General features: G+C 40.9%; 1 protein-coding gene across 1 annotated transcript in view; it reads left to right on the forward strand.

Moving 5' to 3' along the window:
- Positions 1 to 16,326, forward strand: part of LOC133470697 (uncharacterized) — a 39,601-nt gene that overhangs the window by 10,178 nt on the left and 13,097 nt on the right. Inside the window, exons 3-7 of the mRNA XM_061759356.1 lie at positions 1,040 to 1,198; positions 2,190 to 4,726; positions 11,195 to 11,640; positions 11,765 to 12,150; positions 12,761 to 13,486. Coding sequence (XP_061615340.1) covers positions 1,040 to 1,198; positions 2,190 to 4,726; positions 11,195 to 11,640; positions 11,765 to 12,150; positions 12,761 to 13,486 — 4,254 coding nt within the window. The remainder of the gene's footprint in view (positions 1 to 1,039; positions 1,199 to 2,189; positions 4,727 to 11,194; positions 11,641 to 11,764; positions 12,151 to 12,760; positions 13,487 to 16,326) is intronic.

Raw genomic sequence — 16,326 nt, forward strand, 5'->3', positions numbered from 1 at the left:
CTACCTGAAAATAACAGTTTATTGTTTGTCAGTAATTAAAAATAAAAGAGAAATTAAATGGAACAAGTGTGACTGAGCCAGGACACGTTCTGAGTCAATGGCACTGCTTATATTGCAATAAGTACTTTACCTTCCGCTATCATTTCAGGGTCGGTGCAATGGTTCCGGCAGGCTCTGAACGTGTCGCCTTTTTTTATTTATTTTATTGACTTTTATTTTTTTATTTTTTTAAATATTACCAACCCAGTACTTTAATGAACTGCTACTGGTTTTAGCAGATCATGTTATTTAATCTTTGTTTAGGGTGGAGCAGTTGTAATGCTTGGAATGAAGACATGGTGTCAGCTTCTTTACTTGTGTAAAGTCTAATAGGAGCTCAAAGCTGTGCTTGAATAGATTTATTTAGCTTTGAAGGAAGTCTTGTTTTAAAGTTTTTCAATGAATCCCCTGACAAGGGCTTCAAACAAGAAGCACATATACGTTTGCCATTTGAAATTTGCATACTTCGAATTCATGTAAACAAACTGAAAAATGAAATGAAAAACAAGGTAAGATTGGCTAAGGAAAGTGTTTAATATTTTAGATGTTTGGTTCCATGAGGAAATTATTTTAGGAAGTTCTTAAAGCATATCATATGTAGTTTTTCAATAATGTATGTCAATCATGTGAGATTCAGTTTGAGAACTGCATCAGTATTCTAACAATTATCTTATTTAGCTACATAAGAGAGGCAAAATAAATCTTTCTGTGGATGGTAATTCAGATAAACAAGTTGTGAAATGCAGTCCTTATGTACTGTAAATGTTTATTATAGAAATGGACAGTACTAAAGCACAACTATTGCACAGGCTTCTTTCAAGTGATGTGATCATATTCATTAGTCTTTTATTCAACCTGTAACACGGTAACAATGAGATTGTAAATAAACAACAACCCACAAGATTAGGGGATGGGTATGGATGTTCGGACCATGTCACTTTTACAAACCTTGCTAGAATTTGCCATTTATGTATTCTGACTGTCTGCTTCTCCTCCCCAGGCCCAAGAATTGAGCAACTCTGAGACAGATCTCCAGAAGCCCAACAAATTTGCCACATTTTCCTTTGGTCTTTTTAAAAAGAAGAAAAAGAAGAAGGAAGATAATCTATCAAGAAGCACCTTTGGTCTCCATAGATCTGACATTGAAGAGCAGCAGGAGGTAAAATAAATTTCGCAGCATCAGATTCCTCTGAAAACTAAATCTGTATTTGTGTAGTAATTGATTAAAGAGAATTTGAATTTTTCCCAAGTTATGTTTTCTCTAAGTGGTGCAGTTTTTAGAAGAGGAAGCCAAAATAATTGCAATAGCTGCATCAACTATGCAATATAGTTACAGTATACAGAGGAGCAGGAATCACTGGCCAACTCACAATTTGAATCGATTACAATTCAGAGGACTGCGTTTCAATTTTATTACCGATTAAACCCAGTGCATCTTGAATTGAGTTTGGAAATCTTTTCTTCTTATTATTATTATTTAAATATTGATTGGGATTGCAAGATGTCTTTTATTATTGAATTGCAAATTATTTAGTGGCCCCCTGGGAATTCAGAGACCCAGACCCAATGTCCCTTTTGGTACAAATTACCAAATCATTATCAGAATTGTTTACATCTACATGGTGATATGCCATCCATCTAAGAATCGATTATTTTCCCAATCCCGTGTCACATTATTCCAGTGTAACACAGTATAGCATGTCAATGAATTCAACCGAAAACATGGATTTAGCCCAGTAAAAAAAAAGAAACCAATTCAGCATTCAGTGTTCCCTCCTTTTAACATATGGCTGTTTGTTACAAGTAGAAGAAACAGTTTTGTTTATTAAAAGCACATTTGGTGCTCTTTCCATTCCATTCCTGTTGCCACACATAAGTTACTGTTCAGTCATCCAAAATGTGGTTCTCTTTTCCCGAAGGAAACAATCATTTCTGTACCATATTGAATTGAAGTACATACTACATGGTAAAAAAGTAAAACCTGTTTACAGATTAGTCACTAGTTAGATGTTTTCTCTTCAGTCAATGTGTTCATAGCAATCAGGAAGCACTGATAGTGAGCCCAAAAGTAAAAAAAAAAAAAAAAAAAATGTTGTCGTATTAATGAAATGCACAGTTAGTCACTAGATTATTTTGTGATCTTTTCATAGAAACATGCAGACTTCAAACAGATGGTGGATGATCAGGGCAGCAGAAAAGCAATGCTCAGCGTGTCTCAGCCAGCGCTCGACACCAGCGATAACTTTGACATCCCTTCTCCTCCCTCTATACATTCAAAACTGTTAGAATCATACTTTGCACTCTCACAACAAACCCCTGTCACTCATACCGCCAAACCAGGACCTCAGGAACATCTAACAAATCACTCAGACCTTCTTTTGCACCATGAAGGTCAAAACTCACCAACTGCAAACATTCCTGATTTGCAGCAATATGATCGAGTTCAATCAGGGGAGAAAGAAACCATTCCCGTGGGTGAAAACCAATCCGAAAGCAATCCTACATCAATCCATACATCTGTGTGGATGACTTCTGCTTCTTCCGCTGCAGAGACAGCCTCTCAGCCGAACCAGCTACCTTTGCTGGATGCTTCAGAACAAATTCCAGATAAAGTAGTTGATGGCAACTTGGCCGTGACACGCATTGAGGATCATGATGTTTTCCAGCAGTCTGATGCCGACATCTTGATCAGACAGCCCAGGAGTGTGCCGCTATCCCATGTCCTAGACACACGTGATCGTCGATCTCCAAATGGTGAACCTTCCTTGACTTATGATGACGCTAATGCTACTTTGCTTCCTGAGCCAGTTCCTTACACAGAATCTGCTGAAGCCCAACAAGAGGTCATATTTCTTCACACTGAACAATCCATTCCTGAAACTGCAGAGAATACCACCAAAACATTGTCTATTAGCAATCAAAAGATAGATCCCCCTGTCAATCAAGATGTAGTTTATGTTGCTTTGTATGAGTCGTTATTTCCCCGGAGTTTCACCTCTGAAATTCTGTCTTCACTTCCAACAAGTCGTGCTGACATCTCCCCTGAGACAAGAAATGTTACCAAATCCGAACCTCTCATGGTTGAAACCCCCTCATATTTTCAGAAAGAAACAGATGTTATTTACTCCCGTCGAACAACAAGTGTCACCAGTAGAAATGATTCTTTCAGTGCTCACAATGACCTGCCCTCCCACCAGAGGTTTTACTCTTACAATACTCTTACTTCTGCTGAGGCTCAAATAAATTCTGAGATCCCCGGCAGCTATCTACCTTCCTCTTCCCATTCCTCTACCTATTCTTATTCTGAACAACCTGATGAGAGTCCTTATTCAGTCCACGTCGACGGAGGCAACAGCCTCAGTCTTTATGAAAAGGCACTCTCTTCAATCCCTCTGGCTTCAAACTCTGCCCCTCCTCTTTCTGACTATGTCACATCCCGAGGGATGGACACTCAGGTTACAGACTCCAAACAGAGGGTGATCCTAGTAAAAGAGGTCGTTGCCGACGGGAAGAATGGTGATTCTGGGCTTTCCTCTTCTAAACCAAATGAAATGACTACAGACATAGGTCTGAAGATAAAAATGGATGCAGCAGATAAAGAGTTTGGTTCTTTCCCTCCTCCTGGACTCACAGAGCCTTCTCCCATGCCATGTAGCCCAGTGTATCTGAGCGTAGGATCAGATGATGGGAGCACCATGGACATCTATTTCAGCGCAGAGGAGGACAACATGGATAGTTTGGACGAGCAGACACACATTATGGACAAGATAGAAGAAAGTTTGGTGGGTCCCTCTGAGGTCACCAACTTCCAGAGGTTTTCACTAAAAAAAGAACATTTTGAGCTTCTTAATACGGCGATTGAGGGAAGCAAAATAGCCAACAACGAATTGCAAGAGCGTATTTATCTCCAAGATGATATGCAACAATTATTAAGACGTCGGGGAGAAGAATTTCAAGGGCCGGTAACTGGCAGAACTGAGTTTCTTAAAGTTGAAGATGGAAGTATTGAGGAGATAGATTGTGTCACCAAGGTACTGCCAAAGATAAAAGAAGAGGAGTTTCTGGTCACACCGGTTCTGCAAGTGAATACACCGCTGGTATGCGAGTTTGCTGCACCCTCCAGTAACCTCCAGGGGGAGGGGACTGATGAAACCTGGATTAATGTCAATGAAACAGCAAGGAACCTTAATGAAGAGCTCTTAAGTCATGAAATATACTATCTGCAAGATGGAGATGCGCAAAGTCCCAAATATTTGCCTCAGAACAACACAAGACTGGAAGTTGAAGACCTGAGCACACGTGAAGTTAGAGAGGCAGAAGAGAAACTTTTACCGATTGCAGACCCAATAGGAGAAGAGAGCCCGGAGCATGCAGATACAAAAATCAAAACGACAAAATGTGCCAATACAGAGAGCTTTGGTGTAGCAGACGCGGCCACACGCCTCTTAATGGACAACGCTGAGCTGCAATCAGATTCCACAACAATTGAATGCAATAGGCATCCGCAGCAGACTGAGTGGGTGGATACAATTGCTGAGAACGCAGGAAACGGCGCACAGCAAGAGCAGGTGGCAGTTGAGCTGCCAGACCTTAAAGCAGACACACACCATCCTCCTAACGACGCCACAAAGGAACTCTTTTGGAGACAGGAGCGGCTCCCAGAAGTCCAAGCTGCTCTTAAACAGCGGTAAGTGCCAAAGAAAACAATAAACTTATTGTCATAACCGGGCAAGTCTGGAAAATATTGATAAATTGTCTTGGGATGCAGTTAGTGGTCGTCAAATGTGTGTGAATGAGACCTTGTTGTAAAAGTTAAACTGAATTTGTATGAATTTAGAATGTTTTTGAGTCTACAACATGTAGCCTAAGGGGAAATGTTCCAGCTGCAAAGATTCCCTGTCGACGTAAAAAGATATACTGTACATGTAGAGCCAAGACAACTAGCCATGTGTGGCCTATTTTCTCAGCTTACAGTGGAGTTACTTGATAAGGCTCATGAATGTGTCAAGGTTTCCTGTCATAAAAGGAAAGTATAAACTGTTTTAATCTGTGGAGTTTGAACACATTACGCCCCAACCATAATAGCTCAGAACAGAATTTGCATTAAAATGTGCACATGTACTGTAGTATGGTAAGCACAGATGATGAACAATATGGGTTGGTATTGATTTTACATTTTATCTGTGCCAAGGAGGTTACGTTTTAATTGCAGAATAAACGTCAACGTGATTGCACAGAAGCTACTACCGACGATCTTAATGTAGGGACATTGGCTGAGCAAAGAACCTGGTAAATTGGCCGTTAATTCTTAAGGGGGATATTCTGGATGTTTCTTTTTTCACTTTTGCTAACATAATGAGATTTTTGACGCGTCTTAATTTTGCTGTGAATGATGACAGGTGATCTATGAAGATTGATTTTATTTTCATGACACTTGAACTATGTTATGCTTTTTGCAGTCTTTCTTAAATGCAGTGAATATGTTGCCATGCTGCTTTCAAAAACGTAAAGGACCATGTTTGATGCCTCACACGCACACACTTGTAAACGTACAACACATAACCTCACTGACCCCATCACCCTGGCTGTTTCACTTCAGTGTGTTTTACTTACCCAAGTTTTCTACATGATGTTGAGTGTCATTTTTTGATATATAAAGCTGCCCTTTTTTCAAACGTGTCTAAAGTCACTAAAACAATTAGTACTTTTGCTTGCAACATCCCAAAAAGCTACAGAGTAGTTTTTGTGTGCATGTCCTGTTAGTTGATCATTTTTGTTTTAGACCAGTGTATTCACAGTTTGATGTGTGTAGTGTCAACAGCTGAAAATGGAGAACATGGATCTTTCCTGTCGATTTTTCCAGAATTAGTGGCACATGATTTAGAGATTAAGATTTAATATGGCCGACTGGTTAGAGCGTCAGCCTCACAGTTCTGTGGACCCGGGTTCAATCCCCGGCCCCGCCTGTGTGGAGTTTCCATGTTCTCATCATGCCTGCGTGGGTTTTCTCCGGGCACTCGGGTTTCCTCCCACATCCCAAAGACGTGTGTCTCCTTGATGACTCTAAATTGCCCGTAGGTGTGAATGTGAGTGCGAGTGGTTGTTTGTTTGTATGTGCCCTGCGATTGGCTGGCAACCAGTTCAGGGTCTACCCTGCCTCCTGCCCGATGATAGCTGGGATAGGCTCCCGCGACCTTAGTGAGGAGAAGCGGCTCAGAAAATGGATGGCTGGATGGATATTTCAAAACCTTACTGTGGGGGGCACGGTGGATGACTGGTTAGCACATCTGCCTCTCAGTTCTGAGGACCTGGTTTCAAATGTGGCCTTGCCTGTGTGGAGTTTACATGTTCTCCCCATGCCTGCGTGGGTTTTCTCCGGGTACTGAAGACTCTAAATTGCCCGTAGGTGTGAATGTGAGTGTGAATGGTTGTTTGTTTCCATGTGCCCTGCGATTGGCTGGCGACCAGTTCAGGATGTACCCCGCCTCTCGCCCAAAGATAGCTGGGATAGGCTGCAGCATGCCCACGACCCTAGTGAGGATGCGGAGGGTGGGAGGGGGGGACTTAGTGTGGTGGAATATCTCTACACAACACACTGCCTATGGAAGTATAATGAACTCTATGTTGCATGTTTAATATCATATCATACATGGGGGGGGTACATAAATCACTCGACAACTTTGCAGGAAGATAATTTCTGACAGGTTAATCTGAATTTAACTGACAACAGGTCAGCTCAACTGAAAAACTACAATTTACCTATATGTGTGTTTTTCAGATTAGACGGCGAATTTTCATAGGTCAGAAAGCGTGTGGTTTTTAGGCCTGGCACAAGACACAACCTATTCGCCACAAATTATTCTTGGACCTGACACTGTCAAGCAATCATCTTAAATAAGGCCTTGGATGGGGAATTTCTCATTTCATCAAATCTTTTGTGTCGTCGTTAAATGCTCCCAGTTCCCGTTCCTCCATGTCACAGCTGTACCTGTTTTTCTCTGCCCCTATAGGTCCCCAAAATCTCAATCAACAAATCAAAATCTCAACTTTTGTTGACTTAACCATTCTCTCTTTTTTTTGTTTGTTTGTTTTGTTTTTGGGACGTCATCTGAGGATGTTAAAAAAGAAAAAGGTGTTTAAAAAAAAGTTTTGAAAGGTAATGAAAGAGTTAATTAAGTCTAGGACACTCGCAAAGTATTTGTACTTTGTTACCTCCCACCACTGCATACATGTAACTATAGGGGTGAGATGCAATTGTACTTCATTTTTAGTACCACATGATGTCAGCAAATACTTGACTTTGCACTCAAGTGAGTTCATAGATTCACAACCAGCAGAAATAAATGCTTAAGGTTTGTCAGAAGATGAAAATAACACCTGAAATGTGAAATTGTAAAACAATTATGTAGATGTAAATTAAAAAAAAAAGAAAAGTATGATATGCCGCCCTAGCTAACACACCACACAGGTTTCACCCGTCGCATAGTCATGAGGTTAAAATGAGGACTGATACTCACAGACCGCAGCATTAACCACAGTTATGAGACAGTGAGATCCTTCGATCCACTTTGAGCCTATTACAGATAGCTTTGGACGAGAGGTGTGGTGCACCCTGGACTGATCACAGGGAACATATTATAGACAAACAACAATTCAGACTTCCATTCACACCTCCAATATGTGCAATTTGCCTATTCTTCGGGAATCTGAGAGGAAACCAAAGTACTGAACCCGGAGAAAACTCATGCAAACGCGACACAGAGACGTCATAGATGAGATGCAGACCCAGAGGCTTGCTAACTATGTTTCAGCTTGCTGCTCACATACAAATCAAATTTAACAGACATTATTCCTTTAAAAGATGATAAATCTCTTTTCTTTTATTTTGCTTAGTTGGCTACATGAGAGAAGCAAAATATCAAAAAACCTTCTTAGTATTGCTTGTGTCAATAACCTCTTAGTGTAATGAGTGCACTTTGATTGCCATGAAACAGTAGGAAATTGAATTTCACTTTTTGAGTTCACTACCTCGTCTTTATAAGAGACCTTAGTGTGGAATTTTGGAATTCTGTCACTGAGTTTAATTCCATGATCTGTTACCAATAGATTTGTTTCTTGTCTTCACTCAGCTGTGGTTCTTTTAGTCCAAATTTCACCTCTGTACTTTATCCCAACACAACGTTTTGTACCAGCATACCTTAGTCATGAGTGGAATGACAACTTCTCAGAGAATTCCTTGCCATGTGTCAAGCCACACCTTTACCTGACAAAGGCATCCTGGTAAACTCTTTAAACTGGTTTTGGTTTGTTCTGTTGATGAGTTAGCGTTTTGAATTTGCAAGAAAGTTTATTATCTAGATTTGATAAATAGCCCATTTAGTATGGCTTTTCTTCATCCGCTCACCGGACTATTTATTCAGTACACATACATGAGCTAATGCAATCTATGTGAAAAATTGCATCATAAATCTGACTTTGCAATAATAATTACTGTATGTTCATTTTTGATAGACACAGTACAAAACAAAAGTGACAACATGTTAATTCTCCCGGCTGCAGTTTGTAGTGGTGTATCACTGAATTGCATCACATACTGAGGTCTTCCTAGTCATTTGCCAAGCTTGTAAATTTTTGATGAAGCTCTTGTATTGAATTGCATTACACTGTGCAGGTGTACATAATGCTGTGGCCAAGAAGAGAAAGTACTAATACAGTCAAGTAAGAAAAAAAACATAAAATGAACACAGCAAATATAGCAAACTAAGATTTAAAAAATAAATAAAATATATATATCATTTCATTTGGTGACATTGCAGGATGAGTCCACAGAGTTAGGAGTTCTGAGAGTAGAATTAATACTTTATTGTGCTGTTAAACAGCAAAAGAACCCCATCACGTTAAAATAATCATGCAAAAAGCAAATCATTTAAATGACGAGTGTTGTTGTATGCTTCTTCAACAATTTAGTTTAATGAAATGGAAGACGGCGGCACGGTGGCCGACTGGTTAGAGCGTCAGCCTCACAGTTCTGAGGACCTGGGTTCAATCCCCGGCCCCGCCTGTGTGGAGTTTGCATGTTCTCCCTGTGCCTGCGTGGGCACACCGGTTTCCTCCCACATCCCAAAAACATGCATGAATTGGAGACTCTAAATTGCCCGTAGGCATGACTGTGAGTGCGAATGGTTGTTTGTTCCTATGTGCCCTGCGATTGGCTGGCAACCAGTTCAGGGTGTACCCCGCCTCCTGCCCGATGACAGCTGGGATAGGCTCCAGCACGCCCGCGACCCTAGTGAGGAGAAGCGGCTCAGAAAATGGATGGATGGATGGAAATGAAAGACTCTAAATTGCCTGTAGGTGTGAATGTGAGTGCGAATGTTTGTTTGTTTCTATGTGCCCTGGGATTGGCTGGCAACCAGTTCAGGGTGTAACCCGCCTCCGCCTTTATAGCTGACATAGGCTCCAGCACTCCTGTGACCCTTGTGAGGAGAAGCGGCTCAGAAAATGGATGGATGATGTTGTTTGATTTTCTTACATCTGCTTAGCTGTCTCCCTAAATCATTTTGAGTCACACACAGCATTGCTTGCATGTGGCAGTTATGACCAAGTGGAGGTTTAAGATCACTACCATTAATTTGATCATACCCTTGAGCATACAGTAGGTCTGGTCGTTAAAAGTGCACTCAAGACGATCACTTCTAATAACCATCAGGAGGGGTTAACTAAGATGTGGTAATCAGTTGTTTACTAATGGACCATATGTTTGAATTAAATGCTTATTCAGCAGTGTAGAGTTGTGGCATGAGATTTCTTCTATCCATCCATTTTCCTTACCGCTTACCCTCACGAGGGTCGCGGGCATGCTGGAGTCTATACACCGCGAACTGGTCGCCAGCCAATTGCAGAGGACATATAAACAAACAACCTTTCACACTGACATACACACCTACGGGCAATTTAGAGTCTTCAATCAACCTACCACGCATGTTTTTGGGATCTGGGAGGAAACCGGAGTACCCGGAGAAAATCCACGCAGACATGGGGGGAACATGCAAACTCCACACAGGCGAGACCGGCTTACAAAAGGCTTATGCAGTTTTTTGATTTTGGTAACACTATTGCACTGTTGACGTGCACATTTTAAATCTATTATTGCATTATTTTTACCCTGACCCACCCAAAAAGTACCATACATGGTTTCTTCATTGACCCAGACCTGATTTCCACAAAGTCTCGTGAAATTTGGTTCAGTATTTTTTTGTAATCCTTCTGACAAACAGCGGTGGACATTAGATAATCATATTTTGGTTTGGTATCGCTATACAGTAATATGTATTATGAAAACGAGATTTTGAATGGACCTTTCTGTAATCGACTTGTGTAGACACCTTCATTGAAATATTATAGATCTTAGGGGAAAAGGTTACTGCAATCAATGTAAACACACTGTAGTAATTGTTGCAAATAGCTAGAGGCACTAAATCTCTGCATTGGAATAGTTAGTCATCGCACACATTCTTGAAAGGTACTTCCACAACCTGTTACTGAAAACAAAACAATGACCAACATTTCATCACTTCTTCAAAGTTTTTGGCTGCAGAACTATTTCAAAACTGAATGACGTACCAAATATGTATGTATGTATGTCTTTCAACCCTATACAAAAAGTCCAGCTAACATTTGAGATCATTCATACCTGTGAAAATACACGCATTTGTTGGTAACACGAACTGTTCAGGTTGTACATTTTCTTTAGCTTATGTTTTTGTAGTTTGTAAGATTAGGCAAACACATATATGTAAGTCTTAGATAATTTAGTCACTGCAAATTGACGAGTGACAATCAAAAGAATACATGAGCTTTGTATCCTCCCCCCCCCCCCCAAAAAAGAAAAACACTGTTTTAGCTATGACTGTGTCCAATTTCAACTTATTCCAAATCCACTTTGTATCACTGTCATGCATTATATATTTTCATTACTAATACAAGCTGCACCACCCACAAGACATGTGTAGTTCTTCAGATGTTTTTTTTTTTTTTGTGGTCATTTTAAAATAACCAAACCCTGTACATTACATCATGTAGGAGATAGTATAATTAAATTCATGAAATCAATGTTTGACTCATTTTCATTTTTTTCATTATTTGTTTCTTCCAGGTCTTCCACAGTAGCTTCTGAAGCCTTTAATGTAAACTATCCCAAGACAAACGCTGACCAAGAATCAGATGACAAAATGAATCCAGGCTACAGCAGCCTGAGCACCGCCCTCTCCATGAAAAATTCGCCTCCGGATAAACTGGATGAATCAAGATACCGATTCCGTAAAGTATCCCTGGTGCATCCGACTGACAATGCGACCCAACAGGATGCAGTGGATTTCAGCAGAATGGAGTCAAATGGAATGACCCTTTCCACAGACCATAGCTGGACACACTCATTCGATGGTGCATCCAGATTTATGCCTAAAGAGGAGCCATTATTTTCTGATAGTCCGAGTTACAGACTATATGACACCTCCTCTAGCACTTACTCCACCTCTTTTCTCCCTGAGGCCACGTCGTACAGCTACAACAGCCAAAGCGAGCTGGGAAGCTCGCCAACAGGTTAGTTGGGAGGAGCTTTTTTGGGAGATAACTGCTCCACCTTCAGATGAAAGAGAGGGATGGTGGGAGGGAGAGGCAGAGAGAATTAAGTCATGCTGGCACTCACAACCACCTTCTGTTTCAGACTACACAGACGCATCCTGTTTTACCGGAGTGTTTAAGGCCACGCTCGTGGAGCTCGACGACCTAGCGGCTCCCGCCTCCTCACCCCCGGCCTCGCCTGACCAGTTCGAGATGGACAACCTGAAGGATACCCTGAAGAACATGGGGCCCTCATTAAGGCCGAGAAGCATCAGTTTGCGCGGGCTGGCCCCGGCCCCCGTCTCCGCCTTGGCCCCTATTGTTGAAGATGCCCCCACCCCCATCACTGCTGACGTCGTAAGTCTTACAAAGAGGATGGAGGCTAGCGCTGCTGAGGCCCAAAATGGAGTTTTTACACTACCTACTGATCTGGGCTTGAAGAGAAACCTCACCAGAGACACACGCTCACCCATGGAGTTAATGAAGAAGGTATTACATTTTTATATTGGGTGTAAGCAGTATTGTATTTTACTAGCCTGACAGTTTATTAAGTGAACTTTCATACTCATATCTAGTGCTTCAACATAATAATGCACTGTCAAAATATCTATTGAAATGAACAATTATTTTAATAATCGCTTCATTTATCGTTAATGTTTTTGATTAATCGATGAATGGGATAAAAACCTTTTATTTCCATCCCTTTACTCATAAACTGGACATCAGTTCAAATTAACAGTGCAGGAAATGTACAAACAAAAACGGATTATGATTCAGCTTTCGGATTATGGTCCGTAAGAGCTCAGAAAAAGGTTGATCATTGTTTTTCACGGTAAAAGCAAATGGTTGCAATTGCCTTATTTTGATTTAACAAAGATAATCAGTCTTCTTTCTTGGAGGACTACAGAAATCTGAGAACATTTACTGTTGAGAGGCGGAAACTGCAGGGATTTGAACAATTTTGAGTTCTTTAAATGATTAATCGATTGTCAAAATAATTGTCGATTGATTTGATAATTGCATAATTGTCAATTCATTAATTAATTGTTGCACCTCTAAACTGTTGTTTATTATTGTTCCATTTTTTACTAATTACCAGAAGGAGCAGCCTGGAGCAAGCGACATGCCCCTCAGATTATCTGCTACCAGCAGCATTCTCATGAGGAAATCCTCCGATTCTTCAGATGAACATAAATCGCTCAATGGAAACGGAACGCAGCAGTCGCCCACAAACTCCCGTCTGGAAAACAGCGTCATCTTTGGAAGTTACAGGCCCTCCACCTTGGATCAAAGGCAGGAAAACGGCAAGATCCATCGCTCGGTGTTCCGCAGCGGTTCGCTACCAGATTTGGGCTCTTCCAATATTTTAAAGGAGGTCAGCGAAGTCAACACCACGACAGACTCAACATCTCGCTTTGAACGTTTATCTTTTCTCCGGAACTCTTCGCCCTCCTCGTCAAGCTTCTCAACCGGAGCTGATGACCTCACTACTCGCAAGAGTCTTCTCCCGCTACAAAACATCACCTCGTCAGCCTCCAGTAGCAGCTCCTCTCGCCTTCTCAGCCCCACCAGTTCTTTGGAGAATTACCGACTGTTCCCTACCACAGAGTCCTCCTTCTACTCAGAGTTTGGCCAGACAGTGAGCCAGGGGACTGGTACAAGTACACTCAGTACCCCTGTTCTGCAGAGGAGCTTCAGTCATGATTCCATTTCAGCAGGAACCCAACAGAATTTGCTGATCAACAACAACCTGCTCAGAGGGTCTCATGTCCAAAAAACTGAGCCAGAGAGGATTGTAAAATACAGAGCCTTCCCTGATGCTTACGTGAGTATTACGATGTATTCGCAGTTACTCAGTCATGTTTGTTTGACACGCTAACTCACTGACCTCATTACGTGATTTGTAATCTACAGTAGATTGATGCTTTAAAAATATTGAATCCTTGGACAAAGGCTTAATAGTGGTTGTCTGCACACCAAGTCAAAAGAAGGTCAACTAATACACAGTAACATTTTGTTTTTGTGTCATCAACGCTGCATTTTGAGCAGGTGTGTGCTGCATACCAATCATCCTTTGGGCAGCGTGTTGCCATTGCAGTCGTAATAGAAGAAACTCACAATAGGTTGGTAGTAGGTGAGCAAGGTGACATCATATGTGGATTGTGTGTGCAAACATCCACAAAGCCTTTTGTCTTGCATTCGCATACCCACATAAGCCCCACTGTAACATGCACCATTAACGCCACTTTGTCATCTGAATACCACCACATGTTAAAGTCCAAATTCCAATTACACCCAATGCATTGAGTGAATTAAATAACTACTGTTGTGCATCGAAGATTATCTTATTTTGTTGTTATCATGGCAAGTATATTTTCTATTACTTGCAGTGGAGTGAAAAATAATTGTTGAGTATGGCAAGATTAAAGAAAAGGTGTGTGCATTAAAACTTGTATTCACGAGTTCTTGCATGCAAGCTGTTAGGCATCGTCTTCAAATGGACACACACACTCATTTTCTCTCTTATCTTGCTGAGGATTTATGTGATACAAATTTGTATTGGTTTCACTCTTCATATAGCCAGTAAAATATTAAATACTTTTATATTGTGAATGCAAATTGTGTTGTGAGAAAGCCCTGGGCAGCGGTTGGGAAACTGTTACAAAGTGGCAAAACCAGATTCTCTCATCAGACTTTTAATATGGCATTTGTGCAAAAGGAGTGCCAGCTTCTGCTCAGTCTGTACCTGTCACAAGGGATACTGCACAGCTGCCGCTGGTAGTTTTAGAGCAATGTTTGCACAAGTTGAGCAAACAACATCTGCATCTGCAGAGTGGCAGCAGTTTAGTGTGGGACAATTATTGCAATACTATGCTCCACAGATAAAATGCAGGAAACATAAGCTGATCTTAGGCCCGTGTGCAGAATACAAAATATTAATAAATGAAACCAACATGCAACGGCACGGTGGGAGACTGGTTCGAGCGTCTGCCTCACAGTTCTGAGGACCGGGGTTCAATCCCCGGCCCCGCCTGTGTGGAGGCTTTCCTCCCACATCCCAAAAACATGCATGGTAGGTTAATTGACAACTCTAAATTGCCCGTAGGTGTGCATCTGAGTGCGAATGGTTGTTTGTTTGTATGTGCCCTGCGATTGGCTGGCAACCAGTTCAGGGTGTACCCCGCCTCCTGCCCGATGATAGCTGGGATAGGCTCCAGCACGCCCGCGACCCGCGTGAAGAGAAGCGGCTCAGAAAATGCATGGATGAACTATAGTAAGCCAAATTATATTTATTCATGGGATTTAGTTCGCCTTTAAATCTTAAAAGTTTAACTTTGTCTGAACAGTTTGGGTAAGGCCCTGTTCTGTTCCAGCACAAATCAAAGTCTATAAAGGCATGGCTGGCTGAATTTGGTGTGGAAAAACTTAACTGGCCCACACGGACTTGATTCCTTCCCTTTTGGGTGAACTCAAATGAACATTGTCACCCAAGGCCTGGAGTTGTAAGCAATACTTTTGTCTATCTATACCTGTATATGCTCCTGTATAGTAGGAGTGAACAAGGATGTGATTTATCGCTTCATCCTCCTCCTTTGTGTACGGAGGAAAAGTGGTGCACGCTGGGAAACCGGGAAGAACAAAGTACACGTGTTGTGTCAATGACTGATATCGCAGCTTGCCAAAGCATTTAGAAGATTACATTCTGCAAACGTCTTTTAAACCATCAGTGACACAGCTGACATGAAGGTGCATGACTTCTCTTCTTCTTTCCCTCTGCAATGTTGTCCTCACACGCCACACCCATTTCAGCTATCTATGTCTATGACACGAGGCCACACCTCACCTTTTGTGTTTGTTTTTCTCTCTAGAATATTTGATGAAATTGACTTGACATCTGACAAAAAGGTTCACCTATTTACTTTGATGATTCCCCCCATTTGGTTTGTTCAGTGGATAAATTGCACATTCCACTTACACATGAGGCATTTTTTTGCCAGGCCAGAAGGAAATGTCTGTTTCAGTTAGCTTTTCATGGACGTGTACTGTAGATTGCCTGTGTGCAAAAGGTTGTGGTACACTACTACACTGTACAGCTGTATTACTTAATACAGTAATATATTTAAAAAGGAAGAGCGCTTTGACGACACTGTTTATTTTTTTCCTATTATTATTATTGAAGGGACATTTAACCAGACTCTTTATTGTCCAAGCAAAATGACGGAAGAAGAATCTAAATGTGTGAATCAGGTGATCCATTTGAAATGTACATTTTAGCTACAAATATTACATCAGGAATGAGTACAGTTATGATTTGTAAGGCCTAATTTGAATATATGGCATTTACAACAATGGTTCTCAAACTTTTTACACAAAGTATCAAAAAACGAGACAGCGGTTTTATTCCTGAAAAGTATATTTAATATTTTTGCTAACCACTGTGAACATCAAGCCTTTGTTTAAATATATGAAAATCAAAAACTGTACTTAATGATTCCATCCAAACATATTGCATGTAAAAGTTAAATCAAAATTGTGCCTAAATAAATGTTTGAACACATCCTTTTTAAATGATTAAACAACAATTATTATACTTACAGGGATATGTTAAATACAACAGATTTTACGAAACAAATATACTCTAACTGGATTTAATGAAAAAAAAAA

Source organism: Phyllopteryx taeniolatus, chromosome 21, assembly GCF_024500385.1.
Source record: "Phyllopteryx taeniolatus isolate TA_2022b chromosome 21, UOR_Ptae_1.2, whole genome shotgun sequence".
NCBI lineage: Eukaryota > Metazoa > Chordata > Actinopteri > Syngnathiformes > Syngnathidae > Phyllopteryx > Phyllopteryx taeniolatus.